We start from the raw sequence: 23,027 nt of genomic DNA on the forward strand, positions 1-23,027 counted from the left end.
CGCACACGTGTGAAGGAAACTGACTGCTATTATTTCACAGTCAAAAAAGTGTTGTTGTTTTTTTTAAATGTACACTACTGTTACACCAGATATGAGTTGCACTGGTGTGACACTGTGCCCTGGCAGGCCCTGAAACGCACACACATGAAGGAAACTGACTGCTATTATTTCACAGTCAAATTTCTAGTTTTTTTTTTTAAATGTACACTACTGTTACACCAGATATGAGTTGCACTGGTGTGACACTGTGCCCTGGCAGGCCCTGAAACGCACACGCGTGAAGGAAACTGACTGCTATTATTTCACAGTCAAATTTCTAGTTTTTTTTTAAAAATGTACACTGCTGTTACACCAGATATGAGTTGCACTGGTGTGACATTGTGCCCTGGCAGGCCCTGAAATGCACAAGTGTGAAGGAAACTGACTGCTATTATTTCACAGTCAAAAAAGTTTTTTTTTTTTTTTTTTAAATGTACACTACAGTTACACCAGATATGAGTTGCACTGGTGTGACACTGTGCCCTGGCAGACCCTGAAACGCACACGTGTGAAGGAAACTGACTGCTATTATTTCACAGTCAAATTTCTAGTTTTTTTTTAAATGTACACTACTGTTACACCAGATATGAGTTGCACTGGTGTGACACTGTGACCTGGCAGGCCCTGAATCGCACACGTGTGAAGGAAACTGACTGCTATTATTTCACAGTCAAAAAAGTGTTGTTTTTTTTAAATGTACACTACTGTTACACCAGAAATGAGTTGCACTGGTGTGACACTGTGCCCTGGCAGGCCCTGAAACGCACACGTGTGAAGGAAACTGACTGCTATTATTTCACAGTCAAATTTCTATTTTTTTTTTAAATGTACACTACTGTACACCAGATATTAGTTGCACTGGTGTGACACTGTGCCCTGGCAGGCCCTGAAACGCACACGTGTGAAGGAAACTGACTGCTATTATTTCACAGTCAAATTTCTAGTTTTTTTTTTAAATGTACACTACTGTTACACCAGATATGAGTTGCTCTGGTGTGACACTATGCCCTGGCAGGCCCTGAAACGCACACGTGTGAAGGAAATTGACTGCTATTATTTCACAGTCAAAAAATAGTTTGTTTTTTTTTAATGTACACTACTGTTACACCAGATATGAGTTGCACTGGTGTGACACCAGATATGAGTGGTGGCACTGGGTAAGTGGGAACAGTATACACTGTGAGCCTGACACACACACTGGCAGGCAGGCAACTGCAATTAGATTACACAGAAAAAAAAAAAAGCAGACTGATGTTCTAGCCCTAAAAGGGCTTTTTGGGGTGCTGTCCTTACAGCAGAGATCAGATGAGTCCTTCAGGACTATAGTGGACACTGAATACACTAGCCTAGCTATCGATTTCCCTATTAAATCAGCAGCAGCACACTGTCCCTCCTCTCACTAAGAATGCAGCTTCAGAATGAATCTAAAATGGATGCTGTCCAGGAGGTGGGAGGGTCTGGGAGGGAGGGTCTGCTGCTGATTGGCTGGAATGTGTATGCTGACTGTGAGGTACAGGGTCAAAGTTTACTCAATGATGACGAATAGGGTCGGACCGAATATCGCATATGTTCGCCATCCGTGGCGAACGCGAACAAGCTATGTTCGCCAGGAACTATTCGCCAGCGAACTATTCGGGACATCTCTATTTCTGTATGCATGTTCATTTTCATTCACTGAAGGCCAGTGGGGTTTAAGCATTCAGTCTTTAAATAAATTCCTGGGGCCATATTTACTAACGTGAAAATAGATCATGATTTTGCATGAAGTTTTATTTACTTGTACACATCCATATATTATTTGCTAAGGCAAAAGAGAATAAATACCACTCACATCCCATCCCACCCCACCCCACCCCACCGCACGCTAGCCCTATCTCTTCACTCCTGTAAACTCAGATTTATTGTAGAACTAACAGAAGAGATCAAAATAAGTCTTTCTGGCTATCTGGAACTAAATGACTCATTGTTTTCGATTCTCTGAAACAAAAGAGAATTTTTAGACACAAGACTGTAAGTTATAGTTATAACAACAAGAAAATAATTTTTATGCCAGAAAAACAAAGATTGAGGCAAATTCACTGTCTGCATCCCTAAAACATTTGTTTATTTTAGATTGGCTATAATTACACCTGAGTAAGCTGCACTTCTTATTAATTTACAGCAAATTGTAGCCTTCACCTATTTAAAGTCTCACAGGTTCTAATAGTTTTATTTAAAAACACCTCACCTAGGCAAAAAAAGATGGGGGGGTTTAGTTACATTGTATGATCATATATTGCATAAGCCTGCCACAATGTTAATGTACCCCATTCTTGGCAGGTCCTACTCTAACCACTGACGGATCCGGGATGTGGGGGGCGGGAGGGGAACAACAGGGAAATTGCCCCTCCTCCATGAGAAAGCTCTGCCTCTCCCCTGCTGTGTGCCTTCACGGACCGGAGAGGAGATCAGAAATCGCCCTCACTGGTTCCCGGGCACTTTGCTGGCAGCCAACGGGGGAGGGAGAGAGGACCCAGGAGCTCAGCCTGCAGCTCCTCCGTTTACTCCTCTCGCGAGAATGGAGCGAGAACGAGAGTTCACTGTGACCATTAGAACTGCCAGGGATTCTCCACTGGACTACCAGGGATTGGAAGTAATATCCCCCTCCCTGGGCAAAGAAGGGAGGGGGGGAAGTATATTTATTTTTAATACAAAAAATCTAAACTTATATAGATATATTTGTATGGCTCTGGCCCCCACCCCACACAATAACTCCCTACACATTTACACACTGCACCCACATACACACACTGCACCCCATACACACACACTGCACCCCATACACACACACTAGACCCCCATACACACACTGCACCCACATACATACACACTGCACCCCTATACACACACACTGCACCCCATACACGCACTGCACCCCATACACACACACTGCACCCCATACACACACACTAGACCTCCATACCCCCACTGCACCCACATACACAATGCACCCCATTAACACACACTGCACTCAATTAACACACACTGCACCCTTAACACACACAAACACTGCGCCTCTCACACACACTGCACCCTACACACACACACAAACACTGCACCCCTCACACACACACTACACCCTTCACACACACACACACACACACACACACTGCACCCCTCACATGCACACTTCACCCCTCATACACACTGCACCCCTCACACACGCTGCACCCCTCACCTACACACACTGCACCTTTCACTCACACATTGCACCCCGTGCACATACACAATGCACCCAGGGCACATACACACTACACCCCTCACACACACACACTGCACCACTCACACACACACACACACACACACACAAACACTGCATCCCTCACACACACACACACACACACACACACACACAAACACTGCATCCCTCACACACACACCACACCCCTCACTTGCACACTTCACCCCTCAAACACTCTCCACACTTCACACACACTAAAAACCCTAACCACTACTATAGTCCTTCTCCCTCACTACAGCTCCTATCCTGGCAGACCCTAGGTAATGTGGCAAACTGTTCTTAAATGGTTTGACTACTTACTCTGGGAGTGTGCCACAGCACTACTGGCACCATAACCACTACAAATAGCTGTAGTGGTTATTGTGTGTGGATTGTTCCTACCAGTGCCCGTCCTGAGAATAGGTTCTGGATCAGCCCCTAACAGCCTAATGCCTGCTCTTATGAGATTAGCCCACTTACTTGGGGATTAGGTTGCTAGAGTAGGACCAGCCAAAAATCAAAAATATAAATATCTAAAAAATATCAAAATATTAAATCAATTTAAAAGCGTATCCAAACTAAGGCCGCAATTATTATCTTTGAAACAACAAGCTTTCAGGAGATCCTCCATTTCTCAAATCTAAAGCATTTCAAAAAGGCATTAATTTCCTGTTATTGTACATCTGGCTTATAGATTAACGCTGGACGTAAATGGGATCACTATAGACTTTATAGATCAAAGATGGAACAGACTCCTGCTTCAGATCAATGGAGTCAGTAAATTATTCAGGGAATGGCTTTTAAGCGGCCTAATAAAGTGCTAGCATCCTATACTGCTATGTTTGGTCTGGTGTGTGTGTGTGTGTGTTTGTCATTGGGATCCCCAAATTACTCCTTCAGAATCGACTCCAGAATAAATATAATCCTAAATAAATTAAATGAGATTTGAGGGACACCTCTCTCGGTATCCATGGATGGATACCTTGATCAGAGCACCAATGCCAGTGGTAAAGGCTTATGTCTTTCCTGATTGCATGCCCAATGTGTCCATGAATTACAGATTACGTGACTGTGAGATTATCTCATCCAATGCCACCATCACTGAATTGCTGGATAACAATATTTGTCATGAAAAAAATGAATCTGTTCAATGTGTGTGAGGAGCTCCAGCCATTGATAAAAAAAATATAAAGTACTAGTTGCCTGAGTTTGGGCCAACCTTCTAGACCTTTCAATGCCTACCTACCCTCTCATAGCTTACACAACCTACCTGGATGCCCTAAATGTACCCTTTCAGTATTACAGACACAGGGCACTGAGCATTTGGCCTTTTATTATAGTGTGTAGGCATGGTATGTGACCCCTGGTCCACCATCATATATATAGAATTTTTCCTACTCAAGTTCCTTCTAGTTCATCGTGTCTCGCAGGCACCAATGGATTGTTATAAAACAAACAAAACACAAAATAAAATGACAAGAAGGCTTAATGTGCATTTGTCACACACAGCATATTGGAGTCTAAGAGTCATTTTCCGCAATCATTCAGTGCGAGTCACCAAGATATCCTTTATTCATATCCTGTGTTTGTTCCTCGTGTAGAAAGGACAGCACTCTGTGTAACAATGAAAATTCCAGTGACCGTTTAATTCCCGAGGCTAACGACTTTCCTCAGAACATTGCGGTCACAACGTCGTTCAAAATCGCCTTCCTCTAGGTGACTGACATCTAAAATAATTCCTCCTTAACCAGTAATAGACACGGCCTTTGTCACAGGTGGAAAGCTGTCTGAGCTCGTTTCTGTCTCAGAGTAACATTATACATTTCCATCAGTGTCTGCTTTCCATATTGTGTCCTTTCTAAAGCTGTTTAATTGTTGACTAGTTTTGTGTCATCGTTACCAATGACCCACCTCAATATCTCAGCCTGTTCCTCTATCCTCCAGTCGTTATCTGTTCCCATCTCGGCCCTTGCAACTCTCTCATAACATTTATAGTTTGTTCTCTCCAACCAAATCTCAGACCTCTCTTTTCTCTCTTTCTCATTTTCAGTTGATCTCCAAAAGATCTGTCCTTTCTTCCCCTTTATTTTTCTACGGTTTTCTCGTTTCTCAACCCCTTTTCTGATTGTATTTATTCTTGTTCCCTGTCCTTTTGCAACTCTCCACTCTCCTTAAATAGTTGTCTCTCTCTCTCGTTGAAACTCCTCTTCAATTGTTTCTGTTCTTTCCCACCAGAACTTCTGCGAAGAACCTGTCTCTCCCAATCCCTGACTGTTTTCACTCACTTTGTGACCAAAGTATAACCAAAGTCGAAAAATCGTTTAAGCCATCTATGCTTTCATTTCATTCTCTGTCCTTAAATTTCAAATTCACATTGGATTCACTTGGAATTTTCACTGCAGTAAATAACCTTGTAGGTCTTTAATTTAAATCTGTGAATTGTTTTGCAAATTGTCAATGAGACACGTCGTGCAAACACATGCTGTGATTATATTTCTTCCCACTTTGTTTTAATTAAAGGGAATCTCACCATTTAACACAGGAGCACATCGTAAAAATGCAATTTTTTATTATAAAAATGTTTTTAAAAAATACTCATTACAATATTATCTGTAGAGGTTATAATGCATTTAATCTTTAATTTTTGAAAAATAATACAAATCGTTACAGTTTTCCTTTAATAACTTGCATGTTTTCATAGCACAACACGGCATACAGATTACAATACACTATGAAAACATAAATTCACGTAAAGTAAAAATAACCGTATTTCCAGGAAACTAGACAATAAAACGAAAAGCATACTTATTGTCCATGACTCTGTCTAATGCTTTCTATGCAGTAAGGGAGCGAGTGATATTGGGTCAGAGGAAGGTCGAGCAGACATTAAGTCATTAATCTCATAGTTTAGAGAACAAGTCATGGGTAGCTTGAATTTACACTTTTCTATTGGAACTAGATGATAGATCTTATTGTGCATTAGAGGGGCGATGGGTGGTGCTCCCTTCCCATGTTTCACTGATGATCTTGAGAGATTTGCGTAGCCATTATAAAGGACAGCTTGTGGATTGCGTGGTATGGAGCAGTCAGTGCTGTCTTTAATATTGATTAGACCCTGGGCAAGCATTTGCTTCGGTGGACCCTGCCCCCTACCCCCATGCATGCAATCACTCCATCCACCCCAGTGCAATCACCACCCCAGTGCAATCACTCCCTCCACCCCAGTGCAATCACCACCCCAGTGCAATCACTCCCTCCACCCCAGTGCAATCACCACCCCAGTGCAATCACTCCCTCCACCCCAGTGCAATCACCACCCCAGTGCAATCACTCCCTCCACCCCAGTGCAATCACTCCCTCCACCCCAGTGCAGTCACCACCCCAGTGCAATCACTCCCTCCACCCCAGTGCAATCACCACCCCAGTGCAATCACTCCCTCCACCCCAGTGTAATCACTCCCTCCACCCCAGTGCAATCACCATCCCAGTGCAATCACTCCCTCCACCCCAGACCCTGGTGCAATAAAGTTTTTTGGGCCTGCCTCTAGCGCAAAAAGATAGATAACCATCTGTCATTCAACTCCCACGATGCTATGCCAGCTCAGGATCGGCCATTTTACAATCCTTGCATGGTTGTATCTGTGAGCAGTGTTTTTGCGTTTCAATGTAAGCATGTTTTTGTATAGAGTATATGTGTGTGCATGTAGAGGTGTATTTGTAAGTACTGTTACCATTGGAATGCCGTGACGTACTTGTGTGTAGTGTTTGTGTTTGAATGCCAGGGGTGTGTGTTTGTATGTGGTGTTAGATTTTAAATGCAGGTGTGCTTTTGTGTGTAGATTTGGTGTTTGTATATAATTTTAGCGGTTTAATGCAGAGGTGTGTTTGTATGTAATGTTTCCATTTGCATGCAGGGGGGGTGTTTGGATGTAGTGTTGTCTTTTAAATCTGGATGTGCATTTGTGTGTTACATTGGTGTTTGAGTGAAGGGGTGTGTTTGTAAATCCTTTTGGAGTTTGAATTCCAAAGTGTGTTTATATGTAATGTTTATGTTTTCAGCAGTGTGTTCGATTGGTGGGATGTTTGCACATACATACTTACACACATATATACACATTAACACACTGACACATGGACACATCTTGACACATACACACACACTCACTCTGGCACATACAAACACACACTTAGATACACAGTGGCACTCAGATACACACTCACACACACATACACACTGACACACACATACACACTCAGATACAAACTCTGACACACACATGCATACACATTGACAAACAGATACACACTACCACATCCACACACAGATACACACACTGACACAGAATACACACACTGAAACACAGATACACACACTGACACACACACACACACAACCTGACATACATAGACACATACATGTTATAATTTTTATATTTGCAGCCACTTCCCTAGAATACCTTTTGTGCCCAGGAGTGTGATTTGCTTGGGCTTCTGAGGATGTAACATAGTTACATAATTACATGGGCTGAAAAGAGACATGTGTCCATCAAGTTCAGCCTTCTTCACATTTTTTTTTTTTTATTTCTTTATTTTTTATTTTTGGTGCTTGATATTTTAGTTTCACAGACAGGTGTGCACGTAAGTGCTCCAAAAATATTTAGATACAATTTTGTTTAAGTTTTGCACCAATTTTGGGTCAAGCAATAACAGATTCAGAAATAACATCAACATATTAAACTTTATATGATGCGCTGTCTAGATGTGTCAGTATGCTTTGTATACCCTTGTGTTTAGGGTGAAGCCTTATGTTTGGTGTCAGCACCCGTGGGTTGTGGGTCTGCTGATATTAGCGCTCCGTGTGTGTGGTGGTGATGGTGTGTCTGTGTTGTCTGTGTTTGTTAGTCTAGTTCTTTATGTTGTGCTGAGTGAGGTAGTCTGTCGCAGGTGGTGCTTTTGCATTGATTGATTACCCCTAACCAAGGGGGCAGCGGGGGGAGGGGGTGTTGGGTTTGTTGACGCCAAGTGTTTGGGCACAGGTTGTGCTGGTTCTTGTGGTGTTGACTGGTTTGTGTTCCCTTTGGTATAAGGGTGGTGAAGCTTAGATATAACGTAAAGCATTAGTAAGGAATGTAAAAAATAAAAAATTAACAAAAATAATAATAATAATAAAAAAGAATAACCAACTAAAACATAAATTAAACTTGAAAGTCATAGCATGGAAGGTATGCCACTGTTGTGTTGGTAAGGCTGGTGGTGTCAATTCACACCATTCACCGCTGTGTCCCGGTTCAAACGGGATGGTGTTCTCAGGGTCCCAGGCCCACGTCTGAGGTCTGTTCCGTGTCGCGTTCGTGGAGCTAGACAGTCCCAGGGTGTCTAGGAGGGGTGTTGCTTCCTCCACTGAAGTTAGAACATGTGTGGTTCCTTTATGGGTTATCTCCAAAGTTCCGTTAGCGCCCCACCTGTAAGCTATATTTGCTGAACGTAGTTGTGTGGTGAGCGGTCCATAGGTTTTGCGCCACAAGAGGGTAGCTTTTGATAGGTCCTGGAAGAATGTTAATGAGGAATTCTCAAATAGCAGTGGTGTCTTGCCTTTCAGCCCCGCCATTATGTGTAATTTGTCTTGCACAGTGACACATCTGAGGATAACATCTCTGGCTGGTGGGGTTTTTAGGTGTGGGGCGCTAGGTAAGTGGTACACTCCGTCAATTATGATTTTCTTTACGAGTGAGTGTGGCAGTACAGTAGTCAGCAGGCGCCTGACATAGTGCGGCAGTTCGTCGGCAGAGATCGTCATGGGTATGCCTCGGATTTTGATATGGGAGCGGCGCTGTCGGTCTTCAATGGTTGACATTTTAATTGCCAGGTAGGTGTGTTGTTGCTGGATTTGTTTGATGGTGTCTTCCATTTGATTCATATGAGTGTGGACTTTCACTACTTCTTCCTCCGTGGCTCTCACCCTTTCTGCGACTGTGTGTAGTTCAGTCTTGAGGATGGCTGAGTCAGCTGCCAGGAGTTTGTGGATCTCTGCTAAAAGGATTTTGAGGTCTCGCTTGGTGGTTGGGGCTGAGTCATCTGTGGACTCCAGTGGTGGTGTCTGTGGCTCTTGTGAATGCCCTGGGGAGCCAGGTCTGTGCAGTGTTGTAGTGTGTGCACTCATCTGCTGCAGTGCCTGGGTGTGCTCCTGAGAATCAGAGCCCTGGTTTGCCTGGATTTGTGGCCTTGCAGGTGGTGGTGTTTGGGGGAGCTCAGAGGGGACAGGATCTGTTTGTTTCATGTTGGGTGCCTTGTCCGGCTGTCGTATCTGAGACAAGCCAGATTGGGGCTCTGTTGAGCTGTATTGGGTGCCTGGGCGAGGTCCGGCCTTTCTGCCATGGCAGCTGGCTTAGAGTTAGTAGGCCGTTGTAACATGGCCCCTATATCCCTGTCCCCAGGTGTACCTTGTGGTTTTTGAGAACGGCGCCCCATAGCTGGTGTGTGAGCAGGGACAATGTGTTGTTCCCACAGATAGTTGGTGTTTCCGAGCTCCGTCGGGTGTCTGCACAGGATTTCAGCGAGGCCGGGGATTGATGGTGTTTGGTAGGCCCCGTTCTTGCGTCTCCTTTTCTGCAGCCGTTGCGGCTGGAAGAAAGGCATTGGGTGGTGCGGTTAACTGTGCTGGTGCCCGTTTGGTAAGTGGCAAGGCTGGATGAGTGCTGAAAAGTTTGATAGTGCTTGGATTAATTTGTGAGAGTTGGGAGCTAAGCCCACATTTGTTTTTTGCTGTTGATCCAAAAGAAGCAAAAAAAATAGTTTGAAGCACTTCCAATTTTGCAACAAACTAGGAAACACATTCCTTCTTGACCCCAGAATGGCAGTCAGATTAATCCTTGGATCAAGCAGTTATTACCCTACATTGAAAGATTATATCCTTGAATATTCTGTTTTTGCAAGTATGCATCTAGCAGCTGTTTAAACATCTGTATGGACTCTGATAAAACCACTTCTTCAGTCAGAGAATTCCTTATTCATATTGTTCTTATGGTAAAAAAAGCTCTCCTTTGCCTTAGACGAAATCTTCTTTCTTCCAGTCTAAACGCATGGCCTCATGTCCTATGTATAGTCCTGTTTGTGAATAGATTTCAACACAATGGTTTGTACTGTGTGGTTTGTATAGTATACAATATATTTGTATAATGTTCTCATATCCCCTTTGAGGTGACTTATTTCTAAACTAAAGAGGTTTAAATTTGCTAAAATGTTCCATTCCTTTTATTAATTTTGTATGTTGGCTGAAGCTAATGGGAGTGAACGCGAGGATCAGTAGCAGCTCACTTCTGCCTGTGTGTACCACCCCTGCCACCTCCCACCCTCTCTCCCTCCCTTGAGGCGTTTTCTTATGAAGCTGGGAGGAGGTGATTGGCTGTCACTTCCTCTCAGCTGGCAGATATTACAGGGGTCCAGTTGCACTCTTAAAGGGCCATGGAGCCTGACCGTGCCCCTGATTAGTGATAATCATCAGGCGGCCTTAAACACATGGGCCACCCTTCAACTTGGTATGGGTAGCGGGCCCATGGGACAGCGGCTTTGGGTCTCCCAGGTGTAACTGGGCTTGGGGCATCTGCTGTGTTTTCCTTGTATTAAAGACGGCCATGGGAGCATTTTAAAGCTGTACTATTGTGCCCAATAACTGTTAACAACAGAAAACAATACTGTACTTCTATTTGAGAATTCTTGGGCACAATAGGTGAACACATATAATATAATTACTGTATACACTGAATTTACCTTTTAACACGACATTGGATCCATGTGAAAAAAATGTGATCTTTTGGGAGTCACTTTTGGAATTTAGGATTTTTTTGCGATTGGGTGGAGAATTTCTGCATTTTTCTCCCAATATGTCTCTTTACATTCTTTGTTCTTTCTTGTAGGTTTCTGGGTCAAACCAGAATATTACTTCGGGATTTATTTACATCTCCCAACTTGACGGGCACGTTTAACGCCCCTCTTCTGGACAACAAGAATCAGAGTATAGGGGTAAGTAATGACTGGGTCACGTAACTCTACAGCAATGTCATTATAATGGCGCATGGAGTTTTCATAACTTAGTGTTTAATATATTGATATTTCCTTTATGTACGGAACCTCTCGATGTTTACTGCAGTCTGAGTGATGTCTTTATTCTCGGTGTCTACACTTGCTAAATAGATCTTCAATCATGGCCCTTCTCTGATTGTGGCCCTAGACAGGTTGACTTATTAGTGCACAAGCAAAGCAGCAACAAATCACTTACACGTGTATTTCTTCTAAAGGATCCGTGCAATTAACTAACCGGCTTCCTGATTTATAAACTTGGTCCAGCGTGATTTCCTGGTGTGATGCCTCTGAACTCATGGCAAAATGAGATACGCCTGTGTTAATGGTTACGAGCCGATCTACCAACACAAGTTTTTAAAAAACGCAGCTAGAGATATTATTTCACAGTAAATTAGGCCGATAATACAATTTGCTCATCACTTGCTCATACTAAGTCGGATAGAAGAGATACTTGTGCATGATCTGTACTATATCTTTTCATACAAAATGACGACAATTAGTTCAAAACGTTGCACAAGAATCTCCTAAGACTCATTCACAGCCAATTCCCCTTTGCCACAGTCATCATTGCAATTTCTTATTGGCCTCGCCAATCCATATCCACTATAACAATTATTATTGAGTCTAAGAAGACTCAAGGACTTTATAGATTTGCCTGTTTTTGTTGCTGAATAAACAAAATGATATTTCTCAAGTTGTTAACAAAACGATATCATCTTATGGCTCAATTCTAATTTTGTGACTAAATCCCTTCTTCATGTCGCTCATGTTATGCATTTTGAAAATGTATATATTAACTACATATTTTTTACATTACAATTCATGTCATGTATCTGGGAGCTTCTTGTTGTCATTTCATGTCATTGCTTGTGGTTGTGATATTTAGGACATTACCACTCGCTGCATTATGACCCCAGCATTTATTCTTTCCGAAAGTAATGACCCTTGCTTGCCGTCTCTTTCTTGTTTGTTTTTTTATCCTATAATTATCTTATATCTATATATATATATATATATATATATATATATGTGTGTGTGTGTGTGTGTGTGTGTGTATGTGCTAAGTTTTTGCAATGTGAATCTAAAAATTGAATTTTATGTTTATTTTCTTTCTTGTCTCCTCTCTTTTTGTACATACAAATGTAACACAAACATATGTATGTAAATTTATATTTAGACTTCAAGCATACTATCTCCATTACATACAGGCTACCCAAACACAACAATGAGGACAACCCTAAAATATCCCCCACACCCTTTTTCTGTATTTCCTGACCTGTTTCTGCCCTCTCGCTTGGACATAGGAAGATTCACACTTGAAAATCCCTCGCCGCTGTTTATTGTCAGGAGACAGGAGTCAAGAACTCTCTAACGTGTGAGGCAAAAATTAGTAACTAATATTATAAAAAACATTCACGTCTCAAATATTAACTCAAATACTATCTCTTTGAGTGACAGATGTCTGAGTAAGGCATTAATAAATATGGTTTATTCTGGTGACGGAGAGCTTACACGATGGCGTTTAATGGTGTTTGTTTAGCTAATGTCTATTGATGTTTTTGATAAAATTTCACATTTTGGTCAAACTGTACTGTAATTTGACCAACCGCTGCTCAACCTAAATGGGCCGATCCTGCAGGTACACACAGAGCCATCACAGCAGCTGGCAAGTTAGGTTGAGCAGCAGTCGGTCAGATAACAGCACAGTCTGACCCAACATGGCCGCTCAGTCAGATATTAAAAAGCTAAATTTTCTAAAAAAAATAAATAAATATACATCCTTTAAAAAAAAAAAATCATTACGTTTCTTTTAATGTAAAAAAAAACTTTTAAAAGGTGAGAATTGAAAACTGGCGACAGTTGTCCTTTAAACAATATGGAATCGTGACCTTTGTAAAAGACACATTATGAGCTGGACTCAATGAATTTGGAGACAGTGTTGAAATAAGACCATCTGTGTTATAGGCCCTGCTTCCCGCATGTATAAAGCTCCATATCGTTACTTCACAGCTGGGAATCCTCTTGTTTCTGTCATATTGTTTGTCCTTTTCTGGTTGTGGAATGTGATGAGCTCTGGAAGCACTGGGGAGTATTCTTCGAAAGATGAAATGAAGTAGAATTATCTTATTTATATATTTAATATATAGTCAAAAGATTCCTTTTATGAGCAAGCTCCCTGCTAACAGATTTTTCCAAATCAAGATGGCATATGTAGACAACCAGCTTTTATCAGACTTCTGGCCAAAGACCTCTGCTGGCCAAGGACATGGCGGCTGGATGCTGGAGATTTATTGGAGAGGTAGGGAGGTAAAAGCAGAAACCCAGAAATACTATATATTATAATATAATTGAAATTCACTTTGAATTCTCGCTTTACTGAATTACCCTGTCGGACTCTGCAATTTAAAAGGCCTCCTGAGTTCAGGAGTTCAGTGTTACTCCGAAAAATAGATTTTCCAGTTTCTAAAACAATTTATTTAACTGGAACTGTTCTTTGCCTTCTTTATGACTTCCTTTACTCCCATATGTCACGACAGTGACCCCTTCTCGCAGAGTGTAACCTAACTATAGAACGTATACCGGACCTTAGAATGGCCGGACTCACGTTAGAGTAGTCAAAAGGGATAGCCAGAGGTCAAGGGATAACAGAAGATGGGATAACGATAAGCAAGCCAAAGTACAGGGAACCAGAGAGTAGAGTAGTCGAATAGAGAAGCCAAAAGTCAAATACCAGGGTAGAATACAAATATCACAGAAAGTAGCACTAGGGGAACCAGCAAGAACCACACTAGGGCGTCTTACTGCTGTCAGGGCAGCCCTTTTATAGTGTGGTGTGTGTAGCCTTAAAACCACGCCCCCAAAAGGTCTGGGGGCGTGGCCGCGTCAGGACCTTGTCGGCTTCAAGCCGACGGTAGTGGCGCGCATGCGCCGAACCTAGAAATTCCGAGCTGAGTGAGCGGCCGGCGTCAGAATTGCCTTGCCGCTCAGTGAAGGAGGATGCTGTGCTGCGTGGGTCCGAGGAGGTCAGGTAAGGTATCGTGACAGTACCCCCCCCCACAAGGACCGCCCTCAGGGCGGTTAGAACGCCTCCTTTCAAACAAACGAACCAGGCGAGGGGCGTGAACATCAGAAGCGTCCACCCACGAACGATCCTCAGGACCATAACCCTTCCAGTCTAAAAGGTATTGAAGTTTACCCCTAGAAAAACGAGAACCCAAAATAGACCTCACTTCATATTCGTTTTGTCCCTTCACAACTTCAGGAAGAGGAGGAGAGGTACTACGAGTAAACCGATTACAAATTAATGGCTTGAGAAGTGAGACATGAAACGAATTCGGTATTTTCATATTATAGGGTAAACGAAGACTGTAACAAACAGGGTTGACACGTTTGAGAACCTGAAACGGGCCAATGAATCTGGGAGCAAATTTCATAGACGGGACCTTAAGCTTAATGTTTCGGGTACTTAACCACACTTTATCCCCGACCATGAACGTGGGGGCAGGTCTCCGATGCCTGTCTGCATTAGCTTTGTACACACTAGCCCTTTGAGTCAAGATTTGTTTAACCCCTAGCCAAGTCTCCCTCATATTCCGTACAGTGTCATCCACACTTGGCACTCCCGTAGAAGGGACGGAACTTGGTAGAGTAGTAGGGTTAAACCCATAATTGATCAAAAAGGGGCTGTGTAAAGTGGATTCATGGACATGATGGTTGTGAGCAAATTCTGCCCATGGTAACAACTCCGCCCAGTCATCTTGATGAACCAAAGTGAAACAGCGGATGTATTGTTCCAGGCATTGGTTCATCCTTTCCGTAACACCATTAGATTGGGGATGATAAGAAGAGGAAAGGTTAAGGTTGATACCCAACTGTCCACAAAATGCTTTCCAGAAACGAGAAATAAATTGAGGGCCCCTATCAGAGACAATATCATGGGGTACCCCATGTAATCGGACAACCTCCCTTATAAATATAGAAGCCAGTTCAGAAGAGGTAGGTAATTTATAAAGAGGGACCAAATGAGACATCTTGGAGAATCTGTCAATTATCGTTAATATGACAGTGTGGTTCTTAGAAGGAGGTAGGTCTACTACAAAATCCATGGCAATACTCGACCACGGAGTCTCCGGAATAGGCAAGGGCATGAGGAGACCTAAAGGACGACCCTTAGGGGATTTAGTAGCGGAACAAATACCACAAGCAAGGACAAACTCACGAACATCCTTCTTGTAGGAAGGCCACCAGAACCGTTCCACCAGCAATGATGTGGTTTTATGTATCCCTTGATGCCCTGCCATTTTGGAATCATGCATGAGGGATAGTACTCTGTCCCGATAGGCCAATGGCACATATAGTTTTCCTTGTGGAACAGTCAAGGTAGTGCGATCTTGGAACGTAGATAGTTCCTCTATTAATCCCGATGAGACTCTAGCATAGACAGTGGCGACAATACGATTCTTAGGGATTAAAGAGGACATAACTTCGTTGGAGGATGTAAAAGGTTCATATTGGCGGGATAGGGCATCAGCCTTAATATTTTTTGACCCCGGCCTATATGTAACAATATAATTGAAACGATTGAGATATAGAGACCAACGTACTTGTCTGTCAGACATTTTCTTGGCTTCACTGAAGTAAGAGAGATTTTTATGGTCTGTAAAAATGGTAACAGGGATGGGTGACCCTTCAAGCAAGTATCGCCATTCTTTAAGAGCAGAAATAATTGCCAACAACTCTCTCTCCCCTATATCGTATCTTTTCTCAGTTTCTGTTAATTTCTTAGAGAAAAATCCACATGGGTGCAATGGTTGATCATCCGAAGGTCTTTGAGATAGTATCGCTCCTATCCCTGACTCAGATGCATCTACCTCCAGTATAAAAGGACAGGAAGGATCAGGATGCCGTAATACTGGCGCTGAAGAAAAGGCTTCTTTTAATGAATCAAAAGCTCTCTTAGCTTCTGGGCACCATTCCCTGTGATTCCTTCCCTTCTTAGTCATAGCAGTAATAGGGGCTGTTATAGAATAAAATCCTTTAATGAATTTCCTATAGTAATTGGCAAACCCCAAGAAGCGTTGGATTGCTTTAAGTCCAACTGGTAAGGGCCATTGCTGAATGGCCTCTAACTTTTTCGGCTCCATTTGGAAACCCGTACTAGAAATGATGTATCCCAGGAAATGCACTTCTTCCTTGTGGAACAAACATTTCTCCAATTTACAATAGAGACCATTCTCTAATAACTTTGAAAGAACCAATCTGACATGTTCATAGTGTTCGTTCATGTTTTTAGAGTAAATCAGGATATCATCTAAGTATACTATTACAAACATTTGTAAAAAGTCTCGTAACACATCGTTAATGAAGTCCTGGAAGACTGCTGGGGCGTTGCATAACCCGAAGGGCATAACTCGATACTCATAATGACCATAACGAGTATTAAAAGCAGTCTTCCATTCATGCCCCTCTTTTATTCTGATTAAATTATATGCTCCCCGCAAATCCAGTTTAGAAAAGACAGTAGCTCCTTTCAACCTGTCAAATAGTTCAGTCACTAAGGGGATAGGATAAGCATTACGTATAGTAATCTTATTTAACCCTCTGTAATCAATACAGGGTCTTAAATCCCCCTCTTTCTTAGATACAAAGAAAAACCCAGCGCCCGCAGGCGATGAAGATTTAGTGATAAACCCCTTCTTTAAGTTCTCAGCAATGTATTCCTCCAATACTTTATTCTCGGCTATCGACAGGGGATAAACTGTACCTCGTGGAGGCATAGTGCCGGGCAACAATTCAATAGAACAATCATAGGGACGATGAGGAGGTAATCTTTCTGCCTCTTTAGGTTCAAAGACATCTTTAAGATCAATATACTGGTTGGGTATTTGGGTGGTCAATGGTTCCATAGTAGGTATATTGATCAAACCCACTGGTTTGATAGGAGTAATGCATTTACTGTGACAAGATTCTCCCCATTTAAGAATCTCCCTCTTCTCCCAGTCAATCGAAGGATTATGCTGGGCTAACCAAGGAAACCCAAGTATTACAGGAAAAATAGGGGATGTTATCTGTTGCAGGGTGATAACCTCCCTATGAAGGAGACCTGTAGATAATACTAGGGGAATGGTTTCCTGGGTAATAAGAGGTATCGACAGTGGTCTACCATCTATGGCCTCAACGGCCAAGGGTGCAGATTTTCTTTGGAATGGGAGATTATTTTTCTGCCCGAACAAGTGATCCACAAAATTCTCGGCACCCCCAGAATCAATTAAAGCAAGGGTGGATATTTTCTTTCCCTCCCATTCTAGAGTAATAGGTAGAAGAAGCCGGAGATCTTTTTTTATCATTGAAGGAGGACATACACATAACACCCAAGGCCTGTCCCCCCTGCGGACTTAGGTGCGAGAGTTTTCCGGCCGGCTAGGACAATTCACTTGTGTATGTCCCTTCCTGCCACAATATAAACATAAACCTTCCCTCCTACGGTATTGTCTCTCTGTCTCAGACAATCTTGTAGCCCCTAATTGCATGGGTTCTGGAGGGGTAACTGTTGGGGTTTCTGACGAGGGATAAGTCAGAGCAAGACGTTCCGGCACCCTCCTAGGTCTCTCTCTGGTATTCTGCCTATACCTAAGGCGTTCGTCTATATGAGCCAAATATGTTATCAATTCCTCTAGAGTGTCTGGTAAATCTCTTGTGGCCACTTCATCTAAGATTCTGTCAGACACTCCATTCAGGAATACATCCACGAAAGCTTGTTCGTTCCATCTGACTTCTGCAGCTAAAGTACGGAACTCCAAAGCATAGTCTACTAGAGAAAGGGTACCTTGTCTTAAACGTAACAAGGATTTGGCAGCGTTAGTCTTTCTGCCTGGGGGATCAAAAGTTCTCCTGAAAGCTGCAACAAAGTTTATATAATTAAAGACTATTGGGTTGTCATTTTCCCACAAGGGATTAGCCCAGGTTAAGGCCCTATCTACTAACAGGGTGATAACATACCCAATCTTAGCCCTATCGGTAGGGTACGCTCTAGGATGGAGTTCAAAATAGATGCTTATCTGGTTCAAGAACCCCCTGCATCCCTTAGGATCACCCCCATACCGGAGAGGCGCTGTAGCCTGATTGGAAGTGCCTGTATGTAGCACTTCCATGGGATGTTCCTGGGGTCTCTGACTAGGAGTCTGCTCCTCCGGCTGGAGATAAGCAGTACGGTTAATTAACGTCTGTACGGCGAGATCGATCTGGTCCATACGATGGTCCAGTTCCTCAAACCTATTGTCAGTACCAAGCCCAAGAGGGTTAACACCTGCAGGGTCCATGGCCCTAGTGTAATGTCACGACAGTGACCCCTTCTCGCAGAGTGTAACCTAACTATAGAACGTATACCGGACCTTAGAATGGCCGGACTCACGTTAGAGTAGTCAAAAGGGATAGCCAGAGGTCAAGGGATAACAGAAGACGGGATAACGATAAGCAAGCCAAAGTACAGGGAACCAGAGAGTAGAGTAGTCGAATAGAGAAGCCAAAAGTCAAATACCAGGGTAGAATACAAATATCACAGAAAGTAGCACTAGGGGAACCAGCAAGAACCACACTAGAGCGTCTTACTGCTGTCAGGGCAGCCCTTTTATAGTGTGGTGTGTGTAGCCTTAAAACCACACCCCCAAAAGGTCCGGGGGCGTGGCCGCGTCAGGACCTTGTCGGCTTCAAGCCGACGGTAGTGGCGCGCACGTGCCGAACCTAGAAATTCCGAGCTGAGTGAGCGGCCGGGGTCAGAATTGCCTTGCCGCTCAGTGAAGGAGGATGCTGTGCTGCGTGGGTCCGAGGAGGTCAGGTAAGGTATCGTGACACCATAGGAGCATATCACAGCTCTACCGCAGTTGGAACAATGGCCAAGGTCATGGACTCTCTTGGTTTACACTGGGTATTCAGTGGTTGTGGAGACCTTATTGTGCATGAAAGCCATAGTCTTTACTCTTTACAGTAGAAACAGCCTCAACCAAGCCCCAATAGGCACTGGAAGCCGGGTAGCAAGAACTCGGTTGTCCAATGGGTTTTAATTGCTCACCTAAAGTATGTGAGATCCAGGAGAAGCAGCGTATGTGAATAACTCACCAGTAATATGTTCAGTATCACTTATTTTCACGGACCTCTGCCGGAGTTTCCTGTGGACCCTGTGTTGACATTTGTACAGTATTTCTTGGCAATGCAGAAATAGATTGTCCACGTGGATCCATTAATGTGTCTGCCAGAGAAAGCTTCCTGATTGCTGGGCTAATTCTCTGATTGCCGTTGTTTTTGGATTCTGTATTAAAATAACAGTCCCCTACGCATCCTTCAAAAAGCGCTCATTGCCTACAGACATTTGTGATAGTCAGATAGTCTGCTACATCTATCACATGATTAAACAGCTATGATCTCCTTAATATTCCAGTTTTACTTTAATCACAGGTCATACAAATAACTGGTCTATTAAACCCTCTGCAGGGTTAAGATACAGTAATGTTGGATTCTATTCTGTAAAACAAAGTGAGGGAATCACAGAGAGGGAAACTAACAGACAACAACTTCAACCCATACATTATTTAGCATTACTCAATGAGTGTATAGGAAGGTACCACCAGGGGGTCAGTGTGAGAGTTCAGGAAGGTACCTGACAGGTCAGTGTCACTCAGTGAGTGTTTAGGAAGGGGTAGCGTTACTCAATGAGTGTATAGGAAGGTACCAGGGGGTCAGTGTGAGAGTTCAGGAAGGTACCTGACAGGTCAGTGTCACTCAGTGAGTGTTTAGGAAGGGGTAGCGTTACTCAATGAGTGTATAGGAAGGTACCAGGGGGTCAGTGTGAGAGTTCAGGAAGGTACCTGACAGGTCAGTGTCACTCAGTGAGTGTTTAGGAAGGGGTAGCGTTACTCAATGAGTGTATAGGAAGGTACCAGGGGGTCAGTGTGAGAGTTCAGGAAGGTACCTGGCAGGTCAGTGTCACTCAGTGAGTGTTTAGGAAGGGGTAGCGTTACTCAATGAGTGTATAGGAAGGTACCAGGGGGTCAGTGTGAGAGTTCAGGAAGGTACCTGACAGGTCAGTGTCACTCAGTGAGTGTTTAGGAAGGGGTAGCGTTACTCAATGAGTGTATAGGAAGGTACCAGGGGGTCAGTGTGAGAGTTCAGGAAGGTACCTGGCAGGCCAGTGTCACTCAGTGAGTGTTTAGGAAGGGGTAGCGTTACTCAATGAGTGTATAGGAAGGTACCAGGGGGTCAGTGTGAGAGTTCAGGAAGGTACCTGGCAGGCCAGTGTCACTCAGTGAGTGTTTAGGAAGGGGTAGCGTTACTCAATGAGTGTATATGGAGGTACCATGGGGTCAGTGTGAGAGTTCAGGAAGGTACCTGGCAGGTCAGTGTCACTCAGTGAGTGTTTAGGAAGGGGTAGCGTTACTCAATGAGTGTATAGGAAGGTACCACCAGGGGGTCAGTGTGAGAGTTCAGGAAGGTACCTGGCAGGTCAGTGTCACTCAGTGAGTGTTTAGGAAGGGGTAGCGTTACTCAATGAGTGTATAGGAAGGTACCACCAGGGGGTCAGTGTGAGAGTTCAGGAAGGTACCTGGCAGGTCAGTGTCACTCAGTGAGTGTTTAGGAAGGGGTAGCGTTACTCAATGAGTGTATAGGAAGGTACCACCAGGGGGTCAGTGTGAGAGTTCAGGAAGGTACCTGGCAGGTCAGTGTCACTCAGTGAGTGTTTAGGAAGGGGTAGCGTTACTCAATGAGTGTATAGGAAGGTACCACCAGGGGGTCAGTGTGAGAGTTCAGGAAGGTACCTGGCAGGTCAGTGTCACTCAGTGAGTGTTTAGGAAGGGGTAGCGTTACTCAATGAGTGTATATGGAGGTACCATGGGGTCAGTGTGAGAGTTCAGGAAGGTACCTGGCAGGTCAGTGTCACTCAGTGAGTGTTTAGTAAGGGGTAGCATTACTCAATGAGTGTATAGAAAGGTACCACCAGGGGGTCAGTGTGAGAGTTCAGGAAGGTACCTGACAGGTCAGTGTCACTCAGTGAGTGTTTAGGAAGGGGTAGCGTTACTCAATGAGTGTATAGGAAGGTACCAGGGGGTCAGTGTGAGAGTTCAGGAAGGTACCTGGCAGGCCAGTGTCACTCAGTGAGTGTTTAGGAAGGGGTAGCGTTACTCAATGAGTGTATATGGAGGTACCATGGGGTCAGTGTGAGAGTTCAGGAAGGTACCTGGCAGGTCAGTGTCACTCAGTGAGTGTTTAGGAAGGGGTAGCGTTACTCAATGAGTGTATAGGAAGGTACCACCAGGGGGTCAGTGTGAGAGTTCAGGAAGGTACCTGGCAGGTCAGTGTCACTCAGTGAGTGTTTAGGAAGGGGTAGCGTTACTCAATGAGTGTATAGGAAGGTACCACCAGGGGGTCAGTGTGAGAGTTCAGGAAGGTACCTGGCAGGTCAGTGTCACTCAGTGAGTGTTTAGGAAGGGGTAGCGTTACTCAATGAGTGTATATGGAGGTACCATGGGGTCAGTGTGAGAGTTCAGGAAGGTACCTGGCAGGTCAGTGTCACTCAGTGAGTGTTTAGTAAGGGGTAGCATTACTCAATGAGTGTATAGAAAGGTACCACCAGGGGGTCAGTGTGAGAGTTCAGGAAGGTACCTGACAGGTCAGTGTCACTCAGTGAGTGTTTAGGAAGGGGTAGCGTTACTCAATGAGTGTATAGGAAGGTACCAGGGGGTCAGTGTGAGAGTTCAGGAAGGTACCTGGCAGGCCAGTGTCACTCAGTGAGTGTTTAGGAAGGGGTAGCGTTACTCAATGAGTGTATATGGAGGTACCATGGGGTCAGTGTGAGAGTTCAGGAAGGTACCTGGCAGGTCAGTGTCACTCAGTGAGTGTTTAGGAAGGGGTAGCGTTACTCAATGAGTGTATAGGAAGGTACCAGGGGGTCAGTGTGAGAGTTCAGGAAGGTACCTGACAGGTCAGTGTCACTCAGTGAGTGTTTAGGAAGGGGTAGCGTTACTCAATGAGTGTATAGGAAGGTACCAGGGGGTCAGTGTGAGAGTTCAGGAAGGTACCTGGCAGGCCAGTGTCACTCAGTGAGTGTTTAGGAAGGGGTAGCGTTACTCAATGAGTGTATATGGAGGTACCATGGGGTCAGTGTGAGAGTTCAGGAAGGTACCTGGCAGGTCAGTGTCACTCAGTGAGTGTTTAGGAAGGGGTAGCGTTACTCAATGAGTGTATAGGAAGGTACCAGGGGGTCAGTGTGAGAGTTCAGGAAGGTACCTGACAGGTCAGTGTCACTCAGTGAGTGTTTAGGAAGGGGTAGCGTTACTCAATGAGTGTATAGGAAGGTACCAGGGGGTCAGTGTGAGAGTTCAGGAAGGTACCTGGCAGGCCAGTGTCACTCAGTGAGTGTTTAGGAAGGGGTAGCGTTACTCAATGAGTGTATAGGAAGGTACCAGGGGGTCAGTGTGAGAGTTCAGGAAGGTACCTGGCAGGTCAGTGTCACTCAGTGAGTGTTTAGGAAGGGGTAGCGTTACTCAATGAGTGTATATGGAGGTACCAGGGGGTCAGTGTGAGAGTTCAGGAAGGTACCTGGCAGGTCAGTGTCACTCAGTGAGTGTTTAGGAAGGGGTAGCGTTACTCAATGAGTGTA

The 23,027-nt window shown here is 43.9% G+C and overlaps 1 protein-coding gene across 9 annotated transcripts in view; it reads left to right on the plus strand.

The window, feature by feature from the left end:
• Positions 1–23,027, plus strand: part of DYSF (dysferlin) — a 352,788-nt gene that overhangs the window by 83,577 nt on the left and 246,184 nt on the right. For all 9 annotated transcript variants that reach the window (XM_063457567.1, XM_063457574.1, XM_063457569.1 and 6 more), the window contains exon 4: positions 11,212–11,317. In XM_063457567.1, coding sequence (XP_063313637.1) covers positions 11,212–11,317 — 106 coding nt within the window. The remainder of the gene's footprint in view (positions 1–11,211; positions 11,318–23,027) is intronic.

The sequence above is a fragment of the Pelobates fuscus genome, chromosome 6 (genome assembly GCF_036172605.1).
Source record: "Pelobates fuscus isolate aPelFus1 chromosome 6, aPelFus1.pri, whole genome shotgun sequence".
NCBI lineage: Eukaryota > Metazoa > Chordata > Amphibia > Anura > Pelobatidae > Pelobates > Pelobates fuscus.